This window comes from Rhipicephalus microplus, chromosome 1 (assembly GCF_043290135.1).
Source record: "Rhipicephalus microplus isolate Deutch F79 chromosome 1, USDA_Rmic, whole genome shotgun sequence".
Classification (NCBI taxonomy): Eukaryota; Metazoa; Arthropoda; class Arachnida; order Ixodida; family Ixodidae; genus Rhipicephalus; species Rhipicephalus microplus.
This window is the reverse complement of record NC_134700.1, coordinates 82,695,696-82,715,222: the sequence shown is the minus strand read 5'-3', so window position 1 is coordinate 82,715,222 and position 19,527 is coordinate 82,695,696. Positions and strand designations below refer to the sequence as shown.

The following is a 19,527-nucleotide window of genomic DNA, read 5'->3' as shown; positions in this document are numbered from 1 at the left end:
GACCACTGGAGTGTTTGTTCCCATTAGGAAAGAATTTACCATGGGCATGGTTGGTCTATTTTAGCCACGTATGACGTGTTGTTGAACTCCACTAGTTGTAATAACACTCGTTGTTGGGCTAGTTGGTTTAAATGGTTGGTAGTCTAGCCACTTTCTTGTCTTCTCCGTATCCTGTGTTCTTTAAATTTTTGGCTAGATATATTTTCTTGAAGCCACTAGTTGTAACACATCAAATTTTCTCGTCTGGTGAAGGTACGGCCACAAGCTGCCAATTTTCTTGGCCACAGTGGGTGGCATCCTGCAAGACTTGGGCACCATCTACACCGTGGTGAATATGCACGCCCCCATGTACGTAAACGTGCTGTGTAGCCTGCCCAATGGCTTTAGCGGGGGCCTCGTATGCGTGCTCACCGCTGTGTGCAGTAACGCATCACTCAACACTTCTGGCAGCATGCGAACTCTCCAGTTCCTCATTATTCTCATGTCAGCCATGGTCGGGCTTGCCTTCGGTCAGTTCATGGCTGGCCAGATTTTTCGCGCTGGGGGCTACCTGCCGGTGTTCATAGTCTCGGCTGGCCTGCTACTGGTGTCACTGGCGTGGGTCGTCGTCATGCTCAAGAACCCTGCAGAAGCAGAACGGAACCCATGGCAAGCGATGCTTCGTGACCTCATGCAACTGCGGAACTTCGTCGACGGCCTTCTCGTATGCGTACGCAGCAGGCCCAACCGTGGCCGTGCACAGATCTTGCTGCTGATGAGCTCTATGTGTACCATTCTGTTCGTGTCGGAAGGCACCCGAGGCATAAACTTTTTCTACGCCAAAAAGATGTACGATTGGGACGTGAGCAAGTACTCGGACATAAATTCCGGCTTCCTGCTCTTCCGAATGGTGAGCGTGTCCGTCTTCGTGGTGATGGCCAACCTACTTCTGCGTCTCTCGGACTGCACCATCGCCTGCATAGGCATCTGCTGCGGCATCCTTCAGGGCATCAGCACAGGGGTGGCCACCAACGAAGTTCTGTTCTATGTGAGTAAGTAAATTAACTTTGAATACCACGTGTACTAGCATACTATCACCATGCCCATCAGATGAAGTGGCTAGCGAAATTTTAATCACCGGAACGCGTAGCTACTAATCATCTAGAGAAAGCAATACTTGCAATACTGCAGTTGCCGCTAGAATATTCAGGGGGGGGGGGGGGGGATAGGGCAGTGTGCATTTGAGAAAGTTGAAAGGACTTGAAAAGGACTTTATGCTCGAAGCAGTGTAGCATATGCGTTGTACAAGCCAAACAGTAGGTATCGTGTGTATTATTCTTGTTAGGGAACCGCACGGTCTACGGCTGTCCCGAAAGTGCGGAACTGGCCCACAGGTCATGCTGGGATCGGGAAAAGGATTATCATTTAGGGCCCGTGCCGGGCTGAGCCTCGCGAGCTTCAGCATAGGTAACGCTCAGCCCTTATTCACGCCCGTATTATGCCCAGAAAGTTTCTTCTACCACACCAGGCTTCATAAAAATAGAAAACGCGTCATACAAACTGCGAGTAGAAAAAAATTTTCAGTTTTTTTGAACCGTTCCCACTCGCAAGCAAGAACAAGTGAGCATATCGCGACATCGTGTTCTGGCGAGCCTTTGGACGTCTGTTCTGCTGTCTAAATGCTTACAATATTGGGACATATATTGTCAAACCGACGAAGTACGTACTACCGGCATCAAATGAAACGCGAAGAGCGGAGCGCGTGGCACAAGCCTTATCAATGGCACAGTGTGCTCCGTCCACGAGTCATTGACACAGACAGGCCCGCGCATCCAGTGTGGCAGCACTGCACGATCCCTATATAGTGCAATATTTCTGCTTGCGTTCCAGGTTTGCTATTTGAAAGGAACAAATTTTTTTCTAAATCCGAGGTTAAACTACTGCAACTGAGGGCGAGTATTGTAGCACGGTTTGTCATCACAGAGTCAATCATCCCGGAATGCCTGGCAAATTCTATTTATAGTAGAAAAAGGTTGGTTCATTATGCTGGCAATTTCACGCTGTTTCACTTCATGCCGGCAAAGCGAAACAATTTGCACGCTCTCTTCCGAAGAAACACTCGGCGTTTCCAGTTAAAATGAAGCCTTTTCGGGTCGTTCTGTGAAAGAAGGGTGTAGGTGAAGCAGCGCTGGCGAACGAGATACGACAATTGTTTGAAAAATCAACCGCAAACCGATTATATTTCTCTTTTTGTTGTATCGTTCCAAGACCCTCATTGCACTGCGACGCTGCAGTAAAAGCAAGGAATCGCATGTGATACAATCAAAAGTGCTCGGCACGCCCACGATTTCTGTCATTTTCACCATATGAAAACTAGAGCAGAAACGGAGATAACGCACTTTAGGTGGATCGCGTAGTGCGGCTACACCGGATGTGCACGTCTGTCATCGGTAATGACTGCACGGCACGCACTATACTGTTTCTAATGCTTGAAACACGCGCTCCACTTTTCGGGTTTCATTTGAAGCCGATAGTACACGATCAGTTTACTCAGCTACTATTAAACTGCTAAGCGCAACCATTTAGACTACGCACACAGAAAAAAAAACGGAAACCAGCGCAGACGTTCAACTGATTTATTATTGCTAAAGCGCACATTTATATCTATTACAGAAGAAAAGATAAGAACACATGCTCATCCAAAAACAGAAGCGAAAGAAAACTGAGAGGCTACAAGAAACCAAGTGATCATTTGGAGCACCACGTGCGGGACATTTCAAATACACCAATTCTTTTTGCTCCTAAGAATGATCTACTGATGCAGCTACGTCAAGCGATTGTTGTCGCCTCATTTATGATTTTAGTGCCTTCGTTGGGATATGACATGAGAAACATTGGCTTTTGATTGATTGATTGATTGATTGATTGATTGATTGATTGATTGATTGATTGGTATGTGGGGTTTAACGTCCCAAAACCACCATATGTATATGAGAGACGCCGCAGTGGAGGGCTCCGGAAATTCCAACCACCTGGTGTTCTTTAACGTGCACCTAAATCTGAGCACACGGGCCCACAACATTGCCGCCTCCATTGGAAATGCAGCCGCCGCAGCCGGATTCAATCCCGCGGCCTGCGGGTCAGTAGCCGAGTACCTTAGCCACTAGACCACCGCGGCGGGGCACATTGCCTTTTGAAACAGTGGCTGGCGCCTACACTGCGAAAAATGAGAGGCCCAAAAACTACTTCTTCCAGTGTTGCCAAATGTTGGAGAATAAAAATAGCTAGGTGGCAGCGTAAAAGTTGCTAGAAGTGGCCTAAAAATTTACCAAGCGGCCAAAAAAGTCGCTAAATTAACTTTTCGAACACTTTTAGCCATATTCTAGAAACGCTATGAATTTACTAACAGTTGTGTTATCTTGCAGTTCAAATATAAGTAGCAATCGACATTTTCTTGCACACAATTACGCAAAAACATGAAGGAAATAAAATTTTTATCAGTGTGCTTTAATAATTTAGGGCAGGTGTGGCTTTTAGAGAAGGGTCCATATTTCCGCCCTCATCAAAGAGAAGCTGCATATGCACAGAATATTGTGAACAGTAGGGGCGTGCAAATATACGAAAATGGGAATCGATAATTCATAATTGAAGACTGAATATATTTTTTTCGAATTACTTATGAATGACCACTACTGAGGAAAAAACCGAATAGGACAACGCGTTCGAGCTGTAATAACAACTTTTGTTGTTTTAGTTAGTTTATCACGAAGATACCTGCGAGTGAAAGTGCGTGCAAGTGAACCATGATCAGGTCAAGCTTTTAGGGAAATATCAAAACTCTGCTCATAACTGCGTCAAACATTTTTTTTTGCTTGATACTTCTGTGTCACAGAAGGGAATGTATCTTCAATCTCCCATCATATTCATGAGATTCATCTCCTTCATTCATGAAATATTATTATGCTAGCTGGTTCCGAGTGTGAAAAATTGAGCGTAAGCATATACAGCACAGGAAAAAGAATTAGAATGTGCAATAGCATAAGGTTAAAGAAACGCAGGAAAGAGTTGCCCGCGAAGTTTGTAAAAGGGCAGCACCAGTATGAAGCTGTTCTGATAAAGGTCAATATTCTTGGGTGTATGTAACTGTTCGACAATATCTCTCATTTGTATAGCATAATATTTCCCCGCTTATTATGATGCTGTTCTGCCTATTTCTGCAGCCAATCACTGAACAAGCTCGTGTCTCTTCTGTTTTTTGGTCCCACATATCATTGCAAATCGAAAGGAAATAAAACAGACAAAAATCGACAGTTCATTTGGTAGAAAGGGTGACTTTTTTGTCCCCCATGACTTCCTTGAACAAATTTCCTGTAGAAGTAATTCTTCCAAATGTGATAACGCTACTGCTGAAGTTAGATAAAATAGATAGACTTGGAGGTAATTTTCGATAAAAAACAAAATTAGCTACTCGTAGTTAAACTAAATTTTTGGCAGCTAGCAATTTCTTAAAGTAGCTAGATCTAGCTACAAAATAGCTAAATTTGCTACACTGTATGCCACTTTCGCTCCTCAAGTTTTGTTACCGCCTGTTTCACTGTCAGTTTTTTCAGCGGAAACTGCGCCTGCAGTGCTCTAGAAGCTTCGGTACTGCAGAAGATTATTTTGTTAAGATTACGCCCCCTTCGAGAACATAACAGATTACCGTAGAACTTACGTGGCTGCTAGCATTACTGATAGAATATTTGATAGCACTTGTATTAATACCGAAGCGCTTCCCCACTTGTCAGTATATCGACAGCTGACGCTCTGTTCACCGCTATGGGTACCAGTGTGTATCACTCTATATTGACTTTTCGCTCCCTGATCACATCATCATCATCATCATCAGCCTGACTACGTCCACTGCAAGACAAAGGCCTCTCCCATGTTCCGCCAGTTAACCCGGTCCTGTGCTTGCTGCTGCCAATTTATACCCGCAAACTTCTTAATCTCATCTGCCCACCTAACCTTCTGTCTCCCCCTAACCCGCTTCCCTTCTCTGGGAATCCAGTCAGTTACCCTTAATGACCAGCGGTTATCCTGTCTACGCGCTACACGCCCTGCCCATGTCCATTTCTTCATCTTGATTTCAGCTATGATATCCTTAACCCCCGTTTGTTCCCTAATCCACTCTGCTTTCTTCTTGTCTCTTAAGGTTACACCTACCATTTTTCTTTCCATTGCTCGCTGCGTCGTCCTTAATTTAAGCTGAACCCTCTTTGTAAGTCTCCAGGTTTCTGCTCCGTAGCTAAGTACCGGCAAGATACAGCTGTTATATACCTTCCTCTTGAGGGATAGTGGCAATCTACCTGTCGTAATTTGAGAGTGCTTGCCGAATGTGCTCCACCCCATTCTTATTCTTCTAGTTACTTCAATCTCGTGGTTCGGCTCTGCGGTTATTACCTGCCCTAAGTAGACATAGTCTTTTACAACTTCAAGTGCACTATTACCTATCTCGAAGCGCTGCTCCTTGCCGAGGTTGTTGTACATTACTTTCGTTTTCTGCAGATTAATTTTAAGACCCACCTTTCTGCTCTCCTTGTCTAACTCCGTAATCATGAGTTGCAATTCGTCCCCCGAGTTACTCAGCAATACAATGTCATCGGCGAAGCGCAGGTTACTAAGGTATTCTCCATTGACTCTTATCCCTAACTGTTCCCATTCTAGGCTTCTGAAAACCTCCTGTAAGCACGCGGTAAATAGCGTTGGGGAAATTGTGTCCCCCTGCCTTACACCCTTCTTGATTGGTATTCTGTTGCTTTCTTTATGAAGCACTATGGTAGCAGTTGATCCCCTGTAGATTTCTTCCAGAATGTTTATATATACTTCATCTACGCCCTGATTCCGCAGTGTTTGCATGACGGCTGATATTTCTACTGAATCAAACGCCTTCTCGTAATCAATGAAGGCTATGTATAGTGGTTGGTTATACTCTGAGCATTTCTCTATTACCTGATTGATAGTATGAATGTGGTCAATTGTTGAGTAGCCTGTTCGAAATCCTGCTTGTTCCTTTGGTTGATTGAATTCTAATGTTCACAAGCTCGGCCCTGATCACAAGCTCGGCCCAAATAAATGGTGTCATCTTTGACCTATAGACCCTGCCTTCATCGACGTCACACCCCGTGACGATATGTTTTCCCATGATCCACCACCAAAAAGCCCCCTTGACAATAGCGCGACAGTGGTTCACTCGGAGGTTCCCATCGTGAATCAGTGACGAGCATGCGCAGAGAAGTATGCACCAGTAGGCTTCTGCCGCAAAGAAAGTCGTCGTTGATAGCGATCTCAGAGCGATGAGTTCTTTCCGATACAATCCTTGCTCGCCGTGTTTCTTGAGTTGAACACACTCTCAATGTGCAGCCTGGTGTGCTCGAGCCATGCTAAGTTGGTGCCGCTTCTTTGAGCGGCACACCACCGCAAAGTGGCCGCGCTTCTTGCAGTGACTACAAATCGCTTTGGCAGCTCAGCAGTCCGACCATCGGTGAAACTCATGACCGCGAAATCCAGAACTGCCCGCTGTGGCTGGTTTTTAAAACTTCCGACACCTACCACTGTGGCTTTTCTTGCCAGAGTCTTCTTTGCAATATCGTCCACTTGGTGGACGCTGTGCCGGCTTAAAGGAGGTCTACTCTCGCCGAACGTGTACTCTCTTGAGCAGATTACCGCAATATCGTCGCCAGCGCTCTGTCGGATCATCAAGTTTTAACTGTCCTGGGAGCCGCAAACCCTTCCCAAATCTGTAGGGCATCTCCATCCTTCTCTGTCGCCTTCAGAAGAACCCATGTGAGTGCTGCACCGCTAGGCCTAAGCGGCGACCCAGCACGCCTGTGCCCTTACGGGTGACTTACGGGTGACTGTGCGCTTGCGGGTGACTTGGCCTGACGGCGCGACCCCTTCCACAACAATATGGACGCTAACACTACGCCAACTGCCGACGTGACCACTACCATATGCGTGCAACCTGCATTCAGCCCCAACGACACGCAGGTTAACACGGACGCTCTCGACCTTGACGAGCTCACCTCAGCAAGCGGAGATATATCGTCTGCATCGCCCGGGACTAGCGAGCGACATTGACGAAAACTGGAAACTGGCAATTTTCCGTCGTCAGCATTAACACCAGAAAAATTTTGACAAAGCTCGAAAGGAATTGATGCAGCCAGGTGATTGATTGATTGATTCATATGTGGGATTTAACGTCCCAAAACCACCATATGATTATGAGAGACGCCGTAGTGGAAGGCTCCGGAAATTTCGGCCACCTGGGGTTCTTTAACGTGCACCCAAATCTGAGCACACGGACCTACATTTCCGCCTCCATCGGAAATGCAGCCGTCGCAGCCGGGATTCGAACCCGCGACCTGGATGCAGCCAGGTGTTCCTGCAAGCACTCCGCCAAGCCACGTCAACGCCATGGCTGCCGCGGCTGCGAGCGTGCTTACTGCGCAGGTAGACGCAGGGCCGGCGTCGCACCAGCGCGAACACCACCCGTAACAAAGCCGCACCAGCTACAACGGACACCGTCGCCACTTCCACTCACGGACTTAAAGATCATCATGCGCCCGAAAAAGGGCCTGGCCATTCGGAACTTCAATATGCATTGAATCTCCCGGGCCGTAGCGGGGGCGGGCAATTCTCAACAACATTGTACAGGCGACCACTTCAATACACGTACTCGGTTCGGCTCGAACATCATATTGCCAGACGCCACATGTTGAGACGGCTGAAATTCTCTGTCGGATCACAACCCTCACGCTTGAGAAGACCTACGAATTCAATACGTATGTGGCGGCCCCCGAGGGCACCTTGCGGTGATATACTCATGAGATAGACCCCGGCACAAATGCGGAAGAACTCACCGTCAACCTCCGCGTGTGCACTCAGCGAGTGACAGTGCAAAGTGCACGAATGCTTGATGCTACCAAAGCTGCCGTGATCACTTTTGAGGGCCGCCTTCTGTTCCAATATTTAATGCATTAGCGGGGGAGGTGGCCTGCCACCCGCACAAGCCGCCACAGCAAGCCTGTCAAGTCTGCCTACAACCGGGGCACCGCTCAGACGTATGCCCCATGGCGAGCGCTCGCGTGTGTTGACAGCGTGGTATGGTCGACCCCGTTGACGGTAACCCCTGTGCTCCCATATGTCACACGTGTGGGGATGCCCGCTTAACGGGCGCCAAAGAATGCTCTCAGAGACTGGAGGCCCCGCGCCCAGGGCCACCTCCTCAACTAGTAGCACCAGCCAGGGGCCGTGACCCCCATCGTAGCCCACCAACTCCCAAACGCTGGTGGTTCAGCAAGGAAAACGTGACCTCATGCAGCCACTCCCACTCTCGCTGGAGGTCGCCGTCCTTCACACCCCTCCCTTCTGTTGAACCTGGCCCAGCAGCAGCAGCAGCAGCTGCAGCAGCGGTGTCGGTGGCGGCAGCAGCAGCAGCAGCAAAAAAGCAAAGCAAACAACAACACCCCCCCCCCCCACATCAACAGTCCCAGCACACGCTCAGAAAACCTGCTGAGAAGCCCGATCCCACTCAATCAGCCAGCGCCGACAATAAGGTGAGCTGGTCAGCAAATGTAGATCCTCCTCCCTTCGCTCCTCTCAATACCTTGTCCACCACATACGAATAACTTCTCGCAGAAGACATAAAGCTCAAACAAAAGCTGGCAGCGATCAGGGCGCGTCAAGTGAGGGACAGTTCTAAATTCCGTGCCCTAATGGCACGTCTTGGATCACCACCCGACTCTCCCGAAAAACCCGCCCTAACCACCTTCGAGAGACAGAAAACCCCTAAAATGGCGCTATCAATTCCTGCTGCTTAGGGTACCCCAGTCATACGTGAAGAGATACGCAAAATGCCCTCAACGCTCGCGCAGCAGTTGTTGCAACAATTCAGTGCAGTCTTAACACAGTTTGGTTAACGCCTAGGCTGTACGAGACACGCCTCGAGGCCGAAATTGCTTAAACAGGCGAAAATGTTCGCAGGAAGAGGGCCAATCGTAGCTCGCACGCCATGACAGGTAAAGGTTACCATAGACTAGAAGTGGAATCGCATGCATTTGAAATCCTCGCCACCATTGCATCGAAACCCGGCGACCTCACTGTCACTCCAAGATCAGCATCGCAAGCCTAGATTCCGATGCCCACGCCTTTCTACACATCGAAATAACCACGGGCAGCAGAGCCCCACCTATTGGCGAACATTTAAAAGTTTGGCTGTAGAACTGCCACGGATTCCGCAGAAAACGGAGCCTCCTCCAACAGTACAATGACACACACCTTGCTCGGCCAGATGTCATAGTGCTTCAGGAGCGTAGAACGTCACCCATATTTTCAAGTTATGAGTCCTCTACTAGTAAGATTGAACGTAGAGCGGGCATCCTGATTAACAAACCGCAGACTGCAGTTGGCCTAGACAACATCGCAGACACCAACATAGACCATGTGTTTGTGGAGCTAATTCCCAGGCAAAAAACGAAAGGAGAAAAGCACAGTGTCATCGTTGTTAATGTATATAGCACCCCAAAGCAAAAAGCCAATTGTTTGCATGCCCCCGTTCTAGGTGCCTGAATATTATGCCAGGGAAAGGAACTCTTCCTGCTCGGGCACTTCAATGGTCTCGACAACCGATGGGGTTACAACCGTTCCGATGTTAAAGGTAAACAAGCTGCGGCTGCCACTGAAACTTTTCAGCTTGAACTGCTTACGGATCCCATGTTTCCTACCCGGATTCGCAACAGTGTGTGCAGGAACACTTGCCCCGATCTCACTTTCACACGTGTCAGTGCAATCTGTAGCTCAGAAAACCTACAGGAATCCTTGTGTAGCGACCACTTAATACTCTGCACAAAAGTTACAGAGAGTGCAGTGCGTCGGTACATTGGACAAGCACGCATCACAAACTGGATCGCCTTTCGTCGTGAGAGTCAACATTCACTCGACAGCCATGACTGGTGCACCCAACCTAAAAAAAATTCAAAAGCGTCAGACCACTATCATTAACAGAACACCTGCACTGCCGCAAGTGGATGGTCATCTACTACAACTGTGGGAAGCCCGAAAGAGCCTCATCCACAGACGGAAGACGCAAACACATGATTGACGCCTCAAGCTAAGGATCGCAGCACTCATCACTCAGCAAACCAGTACGCTGCAGAATCAGTGCGACTCATTTGGGCCCAGCTCAACGACTCTCTGCGAGGCTCAATGGGCACAGCCCACACGTGGTATATTTTTCGTGCTTTGATGGACCCCACTCGGACGAAAAATGAGACGATTAAGTTAGTGATGTGCTTCAAACACGACTTTGAGGGTACAGACGATAAGCTGCTGGATCAAGTCCGACGCAAATGCTTTGGCGATTTCCACCCAACCCCATCACAGGCTGCGTATTGTACACGTGCCAAACACACTTGCAGCCGACCAATAACGATGGACGAAGTTTATGCAGCTATTCGCAGCAGCAACCACAACACAGCTGCTGGGGCAGATGAAATCACCTAACCCTTTATCAGGAACCTCAACGACAGCGCCATACAAAAAAATCACGGCGTTTTTGAATGATCAATGGCAACGTGGCACGTTCGCCCTTGAATAGAAGCACGCGGAGTTCATAATGGTACTGAAGCTGGGCAAAAAACCTCAGATCGAAAGCCTCCGACCAATATCCCTCACTTCTTTCCTGGGTAAACTTTTGCAGCGCGTCATCAATAACCGCCTGCAAGATTATCTCGTGGACAATGACTTTTCCCCGCACTCAATGTGCGGGTTCCGGGTACATATTTCAACAGAGGATGTACAGCTACACTTAAAATAATTAATTGATCACGCCCCCCAGCAAGGAGAAAACATTGTCTTGACTCTAGACATTAAAGGTGGATTTGATAATGTTAGCCACCAGGCCATACTTGAGGGCGTCAAGGCCCTTCATTGTGGGCAGCACGTCAGCAGTTATGTTCAGGCCCTTCCGTCAGACCACACTGCCACAGTCAGTCTCAGCTCTATGTGATCACATGTTATCAGTGTTCCAAACAAGGGCACCCCCCAGGGCTCAGTGATTTCACCGCTACTCTTTAATGTAGCTACGGTTGCCCTGGCACATGAGCTCCAGAGCATCGATGGCATCCATAACACAATGTATGCGGACGATATCACCGCCTGGGCCACGCAGGGGTCCCTTGAAGAAAAAGATGTAGTGGTAAAGAGGGAGAGAGGCAGTATCTAGCCGGAGCACCTGGAAGACGACTACGATGAAGAGCCGAGCACGTCACACTGACTGACGCCCCTTCAACCAGGCAGTTGGATTTAGTCAATAAACCCCTTTATAATTTGGTGGAAGTGCTGGGCAGTCTTCGAAGCTGGAACTACAAAGTCGCACTTTACCTACAGTGCTAGCGATGCTCGAAGAACCCTCCACCCAAGGTACCTCGCAAGTTCCCGCCTCTACATCTCCCGGCGTGTGGCCAGTGCGTCACCCACCGATCTTCAACGGCACTGACGGCCAAGACTTTGAGGAGTGGCTGGCTACTTACCACAAGGTTAGCTCAGCGAACAAGTGGGACGATGCGGCTAAACTCACCTATGTAAGCTTTTACTTGTCAGGCGTCGCTAGTCTCTGGTTGCGCAACCACGAAGCCGACATTGCCAGCTGGGATTCATTCAAGACCTCCTTTTCGCAAGTCTTCGACCGCCCTGCTGTGCGAAAACTCCACGCAGAACAACGACTTCGTGAGCGCGCTCAACAGCCAGGAGAGACCTTTACCAGCTACATTGAAGACGTTGTTGACTTGTGCAAACGGGTAAACCCAGCGATGCTCATAGCCGATAAAATCAAACAAATCCTCAAGGGCATATGCGATGACGCACTTCAAATGTTGTTAGCCAAGGACCCACAAACCATAGCCGATCTCATCAACTTGTGCCAGAGTTTTGACGAATTGCGCAAGCAACGCGCCCAAACACGGCGCTCTCTGGAACAACGCGACTCGATTGCGGCCTTGACTGTCGGAGACCAGAACGACATGTTGGCTCGCATGAAGCAGTTAGTTTGTGAGGAGGTCGCTCGGCAGCTCTCCATTTTATCGAGCTCGCCCGAGCCAGCCCAAATGCATCCTCTGGCCCCAGATCATCTGGCCCCGGCCATAAGGCACGTCATACAAGATGAGGTAGCTGACGCTTTGCATTTCGCTCGTTCACAACGTCTGGAGGCTGCACCCTTGACATATGCGCAAGTCGTAGCAGTCAGAGCACCTCGACAACCCACTTACGCTACCTCACCGGTCCCTGCTCGGTCGTCACTAGTTCCGTTCAGCCGGCCGGTTGCGGCGTTTCTGAATCCGTGGCGCACCGCAGACAACGGCCCGATTTGCTATTCTTGCGGTTACGTAGGACATGTGGCTCGCTTGTGCCGCCACCACCCTCTCGTTCACAGCGACACCATGCAAAGATCGTCACACGACTCTCGGCGCTTTAACAACACAGCACGTCGACAAGGCTCCTCTTGACCCTACCGCCCAGCCTCCGAACTTGTTCAGTGTGCCGAAGAGTGCCGCCAATTAGCGCGTTCATTTACGTCCGTCGGACAGGGTCTCCAAAAAGAACGACTTGACCAAGACAAGCCTGCTCACAGCTTCTCCGTAGGCTCATTTGTATGGCTTTCGGTTCCATTCCAGTCCGACGGCCTCTCCCAAAAGTTTCCACCCAAGTACAGTGGTCCATACTGTGTCGTTTAATGCACGTCACCGGTCAACTGGATGGATGGATGGATGGATGGATGAATATGGCTGTACTCTTTAGATCGGGCGGTGGCTAGCGCCACCAAGCCGTAATACCTAACGAACCAAAGACTAGATTTATTTTTTTCCTTAAATAGTGAGGTTGAGGATTCTTACTTTGCAGCGAAGGGTTCAATTTTCACTCGTGCCTTGACTTTAGCCACCAATCAGATAACCTCCTTCTAGTTAATTCTACCCGCTTAATGTGTATTTTGCCCTCACTGTCCCTAAACTCTAGTCTTTTGAAAAACTCTGCGCCATCAACCTGAACTACAGAGTGAAGCCCTATACAGAACATTATCAAGTGTTTGGCAGTTTCTTCTTCCTCTCCACACGCACTGCATACTATGTCTGCCCCTTCGTATTTGGTCCGATATGTCTTTGCTCGCAATACTCCTGTCCTGGTCTCAAACAGTAGAGAACTACCCCGAGTATTATCATACACCCTTTCCTTGGCTATTTCCTGCTTAAAAGTTTGATAGATCTCTAGTGCGGACTTCTTATTCATGCCAATTCTCCAAATATCGGTCTCAGCTTCCTTCACCTTCTTCTTAACCGATAATTCTTTTTGGTTTGGCCCCCTGCTGTTTTCCAAGTATTTACCAGTCAATGTTTTGATACGCTTCCGCCATTTTGTATCGAAATTCTTTATGTACGAGTAGCTGAATACATTCCTAGCCCAACGCTCCTCCCCAATTTTTCTCAATCGCTTCTCAAATTTTATCTTGCTGCTAGCTTCCCTGCCCTCAAATGATGTCCATTCCATATCACCTTGTACTCCCTGATTTGGTGTATTCCCGTGAGCTCCTAAGGCAAGCCTACCTATTCCACGTTGCTTAATTTCTAATCTTGCTTGAACTTCGGATCTCATGCAAAAGACCGCATTGCAGAACGTCAGACCAGGAACCATGACCCCTTTCCATATTCCTCTCAGAACGTCGTACCTATTGTAATTCCACAGTGCCCTGTTTTTCATTACCGCTGAATTCCTGTTACCTTTAGACGACTCGTATATTTTGTGTTCCCTTAGGTACTCGGCCCCATTGCTTATCGATACGGCCAGATATTTGTATTTATCTGTTATTTCAGCGTGACCTCCTGTATTCTAAGCTCACTACCTTCATTGTCATTAAAAATCATGACTGCTGATTTTTCCTTACTGAATCTGAAATCTAACTTATCTCCCTCATTACCGCAGATGTCCACCAATCTCCGCAAATCTCCCTTGTTGTCGGCCATTAGCACTATATCATCTGCGTACATTAATGTTGGTAGTGCCTGTTCAATGAGTTTTCTTTGTTTGACAAAAGAAAGGTTGAAGCCCAGTCCACTTCCCTCTGATTTGGCCTCTAATCCTTGTATGTACATCATGAATAAGAAGGGTGACAGAGGACACCCGTGCCTAAGCCCCCGTTTCACCTCTGTGGGCTTAGATACCTGTTTTCCGCACTTTATAACTGCCTTGTTCCTTTTATAGATCTCCTTTAAAAATTAGTAACTACATCTTCCCCGCCTAGTGCGTCCAGTATTCAACACAATTCCTCTTGAACCACGCTATCGTACGCTCCCTTGATATCCAAAAATGCCAGCCACAGGGGCCTGTGTTCCTTTTCTGCTATTTCGATGCACAGCGTAAGTGAGAACAGATTGTCTTCCAACCTCCTGTGTTTCCGAAAACCATTCTGCAGTTCCCCCAGCACCCCCTCATCCTCTATCCATGCCTGAAGTCTTTCCTTTATAATCTGCATCGCCAGCCTGTAGACCACTGATGTCACTGTTATAGAACGGTAGTTGTTTATGTTAGCTTTGTCCCCCTTTCCTTTATAGATCATGCTCATTCTGCTAAGTTTCCATCCATCAGGGACTTCACCATCGATTATTGTTCTGCTCACTGCCTCTCTCAAAGTCTGTTTAGACTTCGGACCTAATGTCTTTATCAGCATAATTGTAATGCCATCTGGGCCTGTTGATGTACTACTTGGAACCCTCTTCTCAGCCCTTTCCCACTCTCGTTTTAAAAATGGAGCCATTGCGCCACTTGAATCATCCTTGTCTATTGTGGTGCATAAAGCACTTCTTTGTTGAAATTTTTTCTGTCACCCTTGTTCCTATATATTCAATATCTTCATCCCCTTCTAGCCTAGCACCTTGAGCTGTAGTTATAAACTTCTGCTCTAGGCTCGTCTTATTTCTTAGGGAGTTTAGATGGTTCCAATATTTCGCAGCTGCCTTTCTATCTTTTTTATGTACTTCTGCCAGCCACTGAGCTCCCTATCTTCTAATCTTTTCATTGATCAGAAGGGATACATTCCTTCTACAGCTTAGAAAGATTTCCCATTTTTTTCAACATCATCTGTCGGTTCACCCCGCTGCTTAGCATGTCTGTGTACCCTAGAGGCTTCTTGACGTTTTGCTATGGCTTTCTTAACTTCCTTATCCCACCAACTTTTGGGTTGGTGTCTTTTTTTCCGGGGTGACTTGTCACGTGCCTTAGCATGCTCTAGCTCAAACAGTCTAATTATATTCGTGTATGTCCACACTGTTTTATTATCCTCAGTGATTATTTTCTCAATTTGTTTAGTGGCTATTTCAATTCGCCTTTCTGAATAAAAATTTTTCTGTAGTTGCTCATCTTGTCTCCTTTCTATTTCACTGCTCATCCAAAACTTAGCTTGATACGTTTGTGATCACTACCCAGACTTCTGGAGCCACCTTCATCTATGTGCATTCCCCTGAGCTTATCATACATCCTATGTGACATCAGTGCGTAATCTATCGTCGACTGCAGCCTTCCTGCCTCCCATATTTTTGCCCTTCACACTTCTCGGTACTGTACAAATGATCAAATCCAGCCTTTCACACATATCCATGATCATTTTACCTGTTGGGTCGTTATACCCATCTATATCTTCTATGTGTGCATTCATATCTCCTAGTATAATTATCTCGCACTCTCCTCCTAACTCCTGAATGTCCTTTGATATACACTCTACGATTGCCTGGTTTTCCTCTCTGGCCTTTGCTCCCATCCACAAGTACACGAAACCAAGGAGTGTCATTTGCCCTGCCACTTTCCCTTTTATTCATAAATGTTCCTTGCACTCCTGCTTGACCCTTTGCCAGTCTGTACTTTTATGAATCAATGCCGCAATACCACCCCCCTTTCTGCTGCCTTCTGTTTTATTACAATATTCCCACGCGTAGTCTGCATTGTTAAGAGGTTTTTCCATGTTCCAGAGATGTGTTTCTGTAAAACCGTATACCGTCGGCCTCACCTCTCTTAGCTGTTCTTCTATCTCTTCCCACTTCAGCCTGTTCCTACCACCCTGCATGTTAATATACCCTATGTCTGAATTGGGTCGGTGCTCGTGGCTACGTCTATTTCTGCCCCGGACTCTACCTATCTTAGATACTGGTGCCACTTTGGAATCGTATCTGTCCATACCACCTGTCAAAGAGTCTCCCTGGTTGTTTTCCTCGTTACTAGCTATCTTGAACCTCTGAATGGCCCGCTTGCCCCCCCCCCCCCCTAAAAAAAGCTACTGCGCGTCCTGGAAGTCACCAACCCGCCTCATGACCTAGCCGCCCATCGAAGTGAATTCTGTCTCGTTGAAAACCACCCCACCTATGCACCTCTCTCTTTATTTCCACCACCTCAAAGCCTTTCTCTCGACTCATCAGCCATATCTCTTGGTTTGCGTTGACAACCGCTCTTTGCAGGTTGCTATCACGCACCGGTACCTACGGTATCGTGCACATCGCTACCTGTACCTCAGGAGAAGTGACGCGCATGTCATCGACGCCTTTCGCCAGTGTAGTTGCTAGTCATGCTGTATCTTCATTTAAGACATAGTTTAAACCACCTTGAAATTATCACGAGGTTTCGTCTATCAGCTGTAGTTTTGAGTTTCGCGCTCGCTTGCCTCATGACTGCTTCCAGCTTGCGTCCTGGGAACGCCCCTACTGCAACCTTCTTGTCAGCTGTTACCCTCTCTTTGATGGTGTAGCGCCATCAGCACCATCGTCATTTTTTCCATCACCGCGCCGCGTGTCTCGCGCAGCTGGCGCGAGCTCGAGCTGCGCGAGAATGAGAACGAGCTGACACGCCTGGCGTGGCGGATGCTGGTAGCCGACGTGGCTCCGCTTCAGGCCTGCAATAAAGTGGCGAGATCGGCACGGCCCCATCGGCTGCCTTCGACGTCTTCTCACGTCTCCTCTTCTCTCGCCGCTACATTGGTGACCCGGAGAACACGCCCTTCGCCGAACGGCCCGCTGCCATGTTCCCGCAACTCTGCCCGCCAGTGCCGCCGTTCCAATCGACCTACCCAAAGGTATGGTTTATGCAACTCGACGCCGTTCTTGCGGTGAATGGCGTCACGGACCAGCTGCTGATGCACGCCATTCTTCTCGACGCCCTACCGGTAGAGTTGCGCCATCTCGCTGCCACTTCAAGCACCAGCCCGCAGCCTTACGATGCCCTCTGCACTGCGGTGCTCGCCCGCAGCGGCAACACATACCATCCGCTTCCGTTTACCCGCACCAGGCAGGTTTTCCCGGCGTCGCAGAGCAAGGTACGCACGCAAGCGCACGCAGAGCAAGCGACGGCACGTGACACCGTGGCCCTCGCCGTTTCCGCGACCACCAGCTCAGACGTCTCGGCCTCCTCCTCGCCGCAGCTGCTGGTCAGCTCCTCGACGGTGCCCCCTGCCGGTCCACCACCTGCCACTGGTGCCAGCAATGGCCTGCCGGGTGCCTCGCCACATTCCACTCGCACCTCCCCGGCCAGCAGCCGACCACCCTCGGCGTCCCCGCTCCCCGCCCCTGTGCCTGTCTCTGTTTCGTGGTCTATGACGGGCCCCAGCGCCGTGTCTTCGCGGAGCCAGAGCCTGCCCTCATCGTCGGCGTCGACACCGGCAACCACCAAAGCAACTGCCACCGTCGCCCCTCTGCCCGTGGCGCCGCAGCAGGCACCTGCGTCGAGACCCGGCGTCGCACAGGTGGTTTCGGCCAGCCCCAGTCCTCGCACCTCTGGTGCCCCCCGGCTCATCCAGCCGAAACAGCCACAGATCCTGCCCAAGCTGTCGAGTGGCAGCGCGAACGTGACGACGCCTTCGGCAGCGGCTACCACCCGGTCCCAGTCTCCCCGGGCGGCCCAGCACAAGGCCACACCGCGGCCCGCGCCTGTACCGGCGCCGCAGCCTGCGACCACGGTGCAGCGCGGAGCCGCGATGGGGCTCAACACGGGGAGTCCGCTGCTCATCGGGAACCCCGCGGCAGCGCAGCCGGGCATGTTTCCGGCTGGACCTGCGCACGGCACTTTCCTGCTGAACCAGTACATTCCAGGCCTGGGCCACAGCCCGATTCTGATACAAGGCACACTGGGGCAGACCCAGAGCTCTCTGGGACAGATACAGGGGGTCCAGCTGGCCCTGCGGCCACCCCATGCCACGGGCCTGACCCTGGGACCTCAGACGGGGCCCAGGTCCCATGGGGGACAACCAAGACCACCTGGCACCCCGACGCTTGTTATCCCACAGAACCTGGGGCCAAGGCCCAACATCTTTCTGGCACTGCCACGCATGATGTCGCCCCCCTCATTTACCATAGTCCCGGGACAGCCACTGACGCTGCAACAGCTACAGGCCATGCTGCCCACGCAGACCATGCTGCCCCAGCCCACACTTGGTGCGTTCCAGACAGACCAGCACCAATCCCGGGTGCAGATACCGACGTTCACCCAGCCGCAGATACTGGCGCATGACCACCATCACCACCACCACCACCATCATCACCATCGTCATTTTTTTTCATCACCGCGCCGCGTCTCTCGCGCAGCTGGCGCGAGCTCGAGCTGCGCGAGAATTAGAACGAGCTGATACGCCTGGCGTGGCGGACGATGGTAGCCGACGTGGCTCCGCTTCAGGCCTGCAATAAAGTGGCGAGATCGGCACGGCCCCATCGGCCGCCTTCGACGTCTTCTCACGTCTCCTCTTCTCTCGCCGCTACATTGGTAACCCGGAGAACACGCCCTTCGCTGAACGGCCCGCTGCCATGTTCCCGCAACTCTGCCCGCCAGTGCCGCCGTTCCAATCGACCTACCCAAAGGTATGGTTTATGCAACTCGACGCCGTTCTTGCGGTGAATGGCGTCACGGACCAGCTGCTGATGCACGCCAGTCTTCTCGACGCCCTACCGGTAGAGTTGCGCCATCTCGCTGCCACTTAAAGCACCAGCCCGCAGCCTTACAATGCCCTCTGCACTGCGGTGCTCGCCCGCAGCGGCAACACATACCATCCGCTTCCGTTTACCCGCACCAGGCAGGTTTCCCCGGCGTCGCAGAGCAAGGTACGCACGCAAGCGCACGCAGAGCAAGCGACGGCACGTGACACCGTGGCCCTCGCCGTTTCCGCAACCACCAGCTCAGACGTCTCGGCCTCCTCCTCGCCGCAGCTGCTGGTCAGCTCCTCGACGGTGCCCCCTGCCGGTCCGCCACCTGCCACTGGTGCCAGCAATGGCCTGCCGGGTGCCTCGCCACATTCCACTCGCACCTCCCCGGCCAGCAGCCGACCACCCTCGGCGTCCCCGCTCCCCGCCCCTGTGCCTGTCTCTGTTTCGTGGTCTATGACGGGCCCCAGCGCCGTGTCTTCGCGGAGCCAGAGCCTGCCCTCATCGTCGGCGTCGACACCGGCAACCACCAAAGCAACTGCCACCGTCGCCCCTCTGCCCGTGGCGCCGC

General features: G+C 50.3%; 1 protein-coding gene across 1 annotated transcript in view; it reads left to right on the top strand.

The window, feature by feature from the left end:
- Window positions 1-346: 346 nt before the first annotated feature.
- Window positions 347-19,527, top strand: part of LOC142765475 (putative peptidoglycan muropeptide transporter SLC46) — a 236,615-nt gene continuing 217,434 nt past the window's right edge. The window contains exon 1 of the mRNA XM_075866516.1: window positions 347-1,031. Coding sequence (XP_075722631.1) covers window positions 347-1,031 — 685 coding nt within the window. The remainder of the gene's footprint in view (window positions 1,032-19,527) is intronic.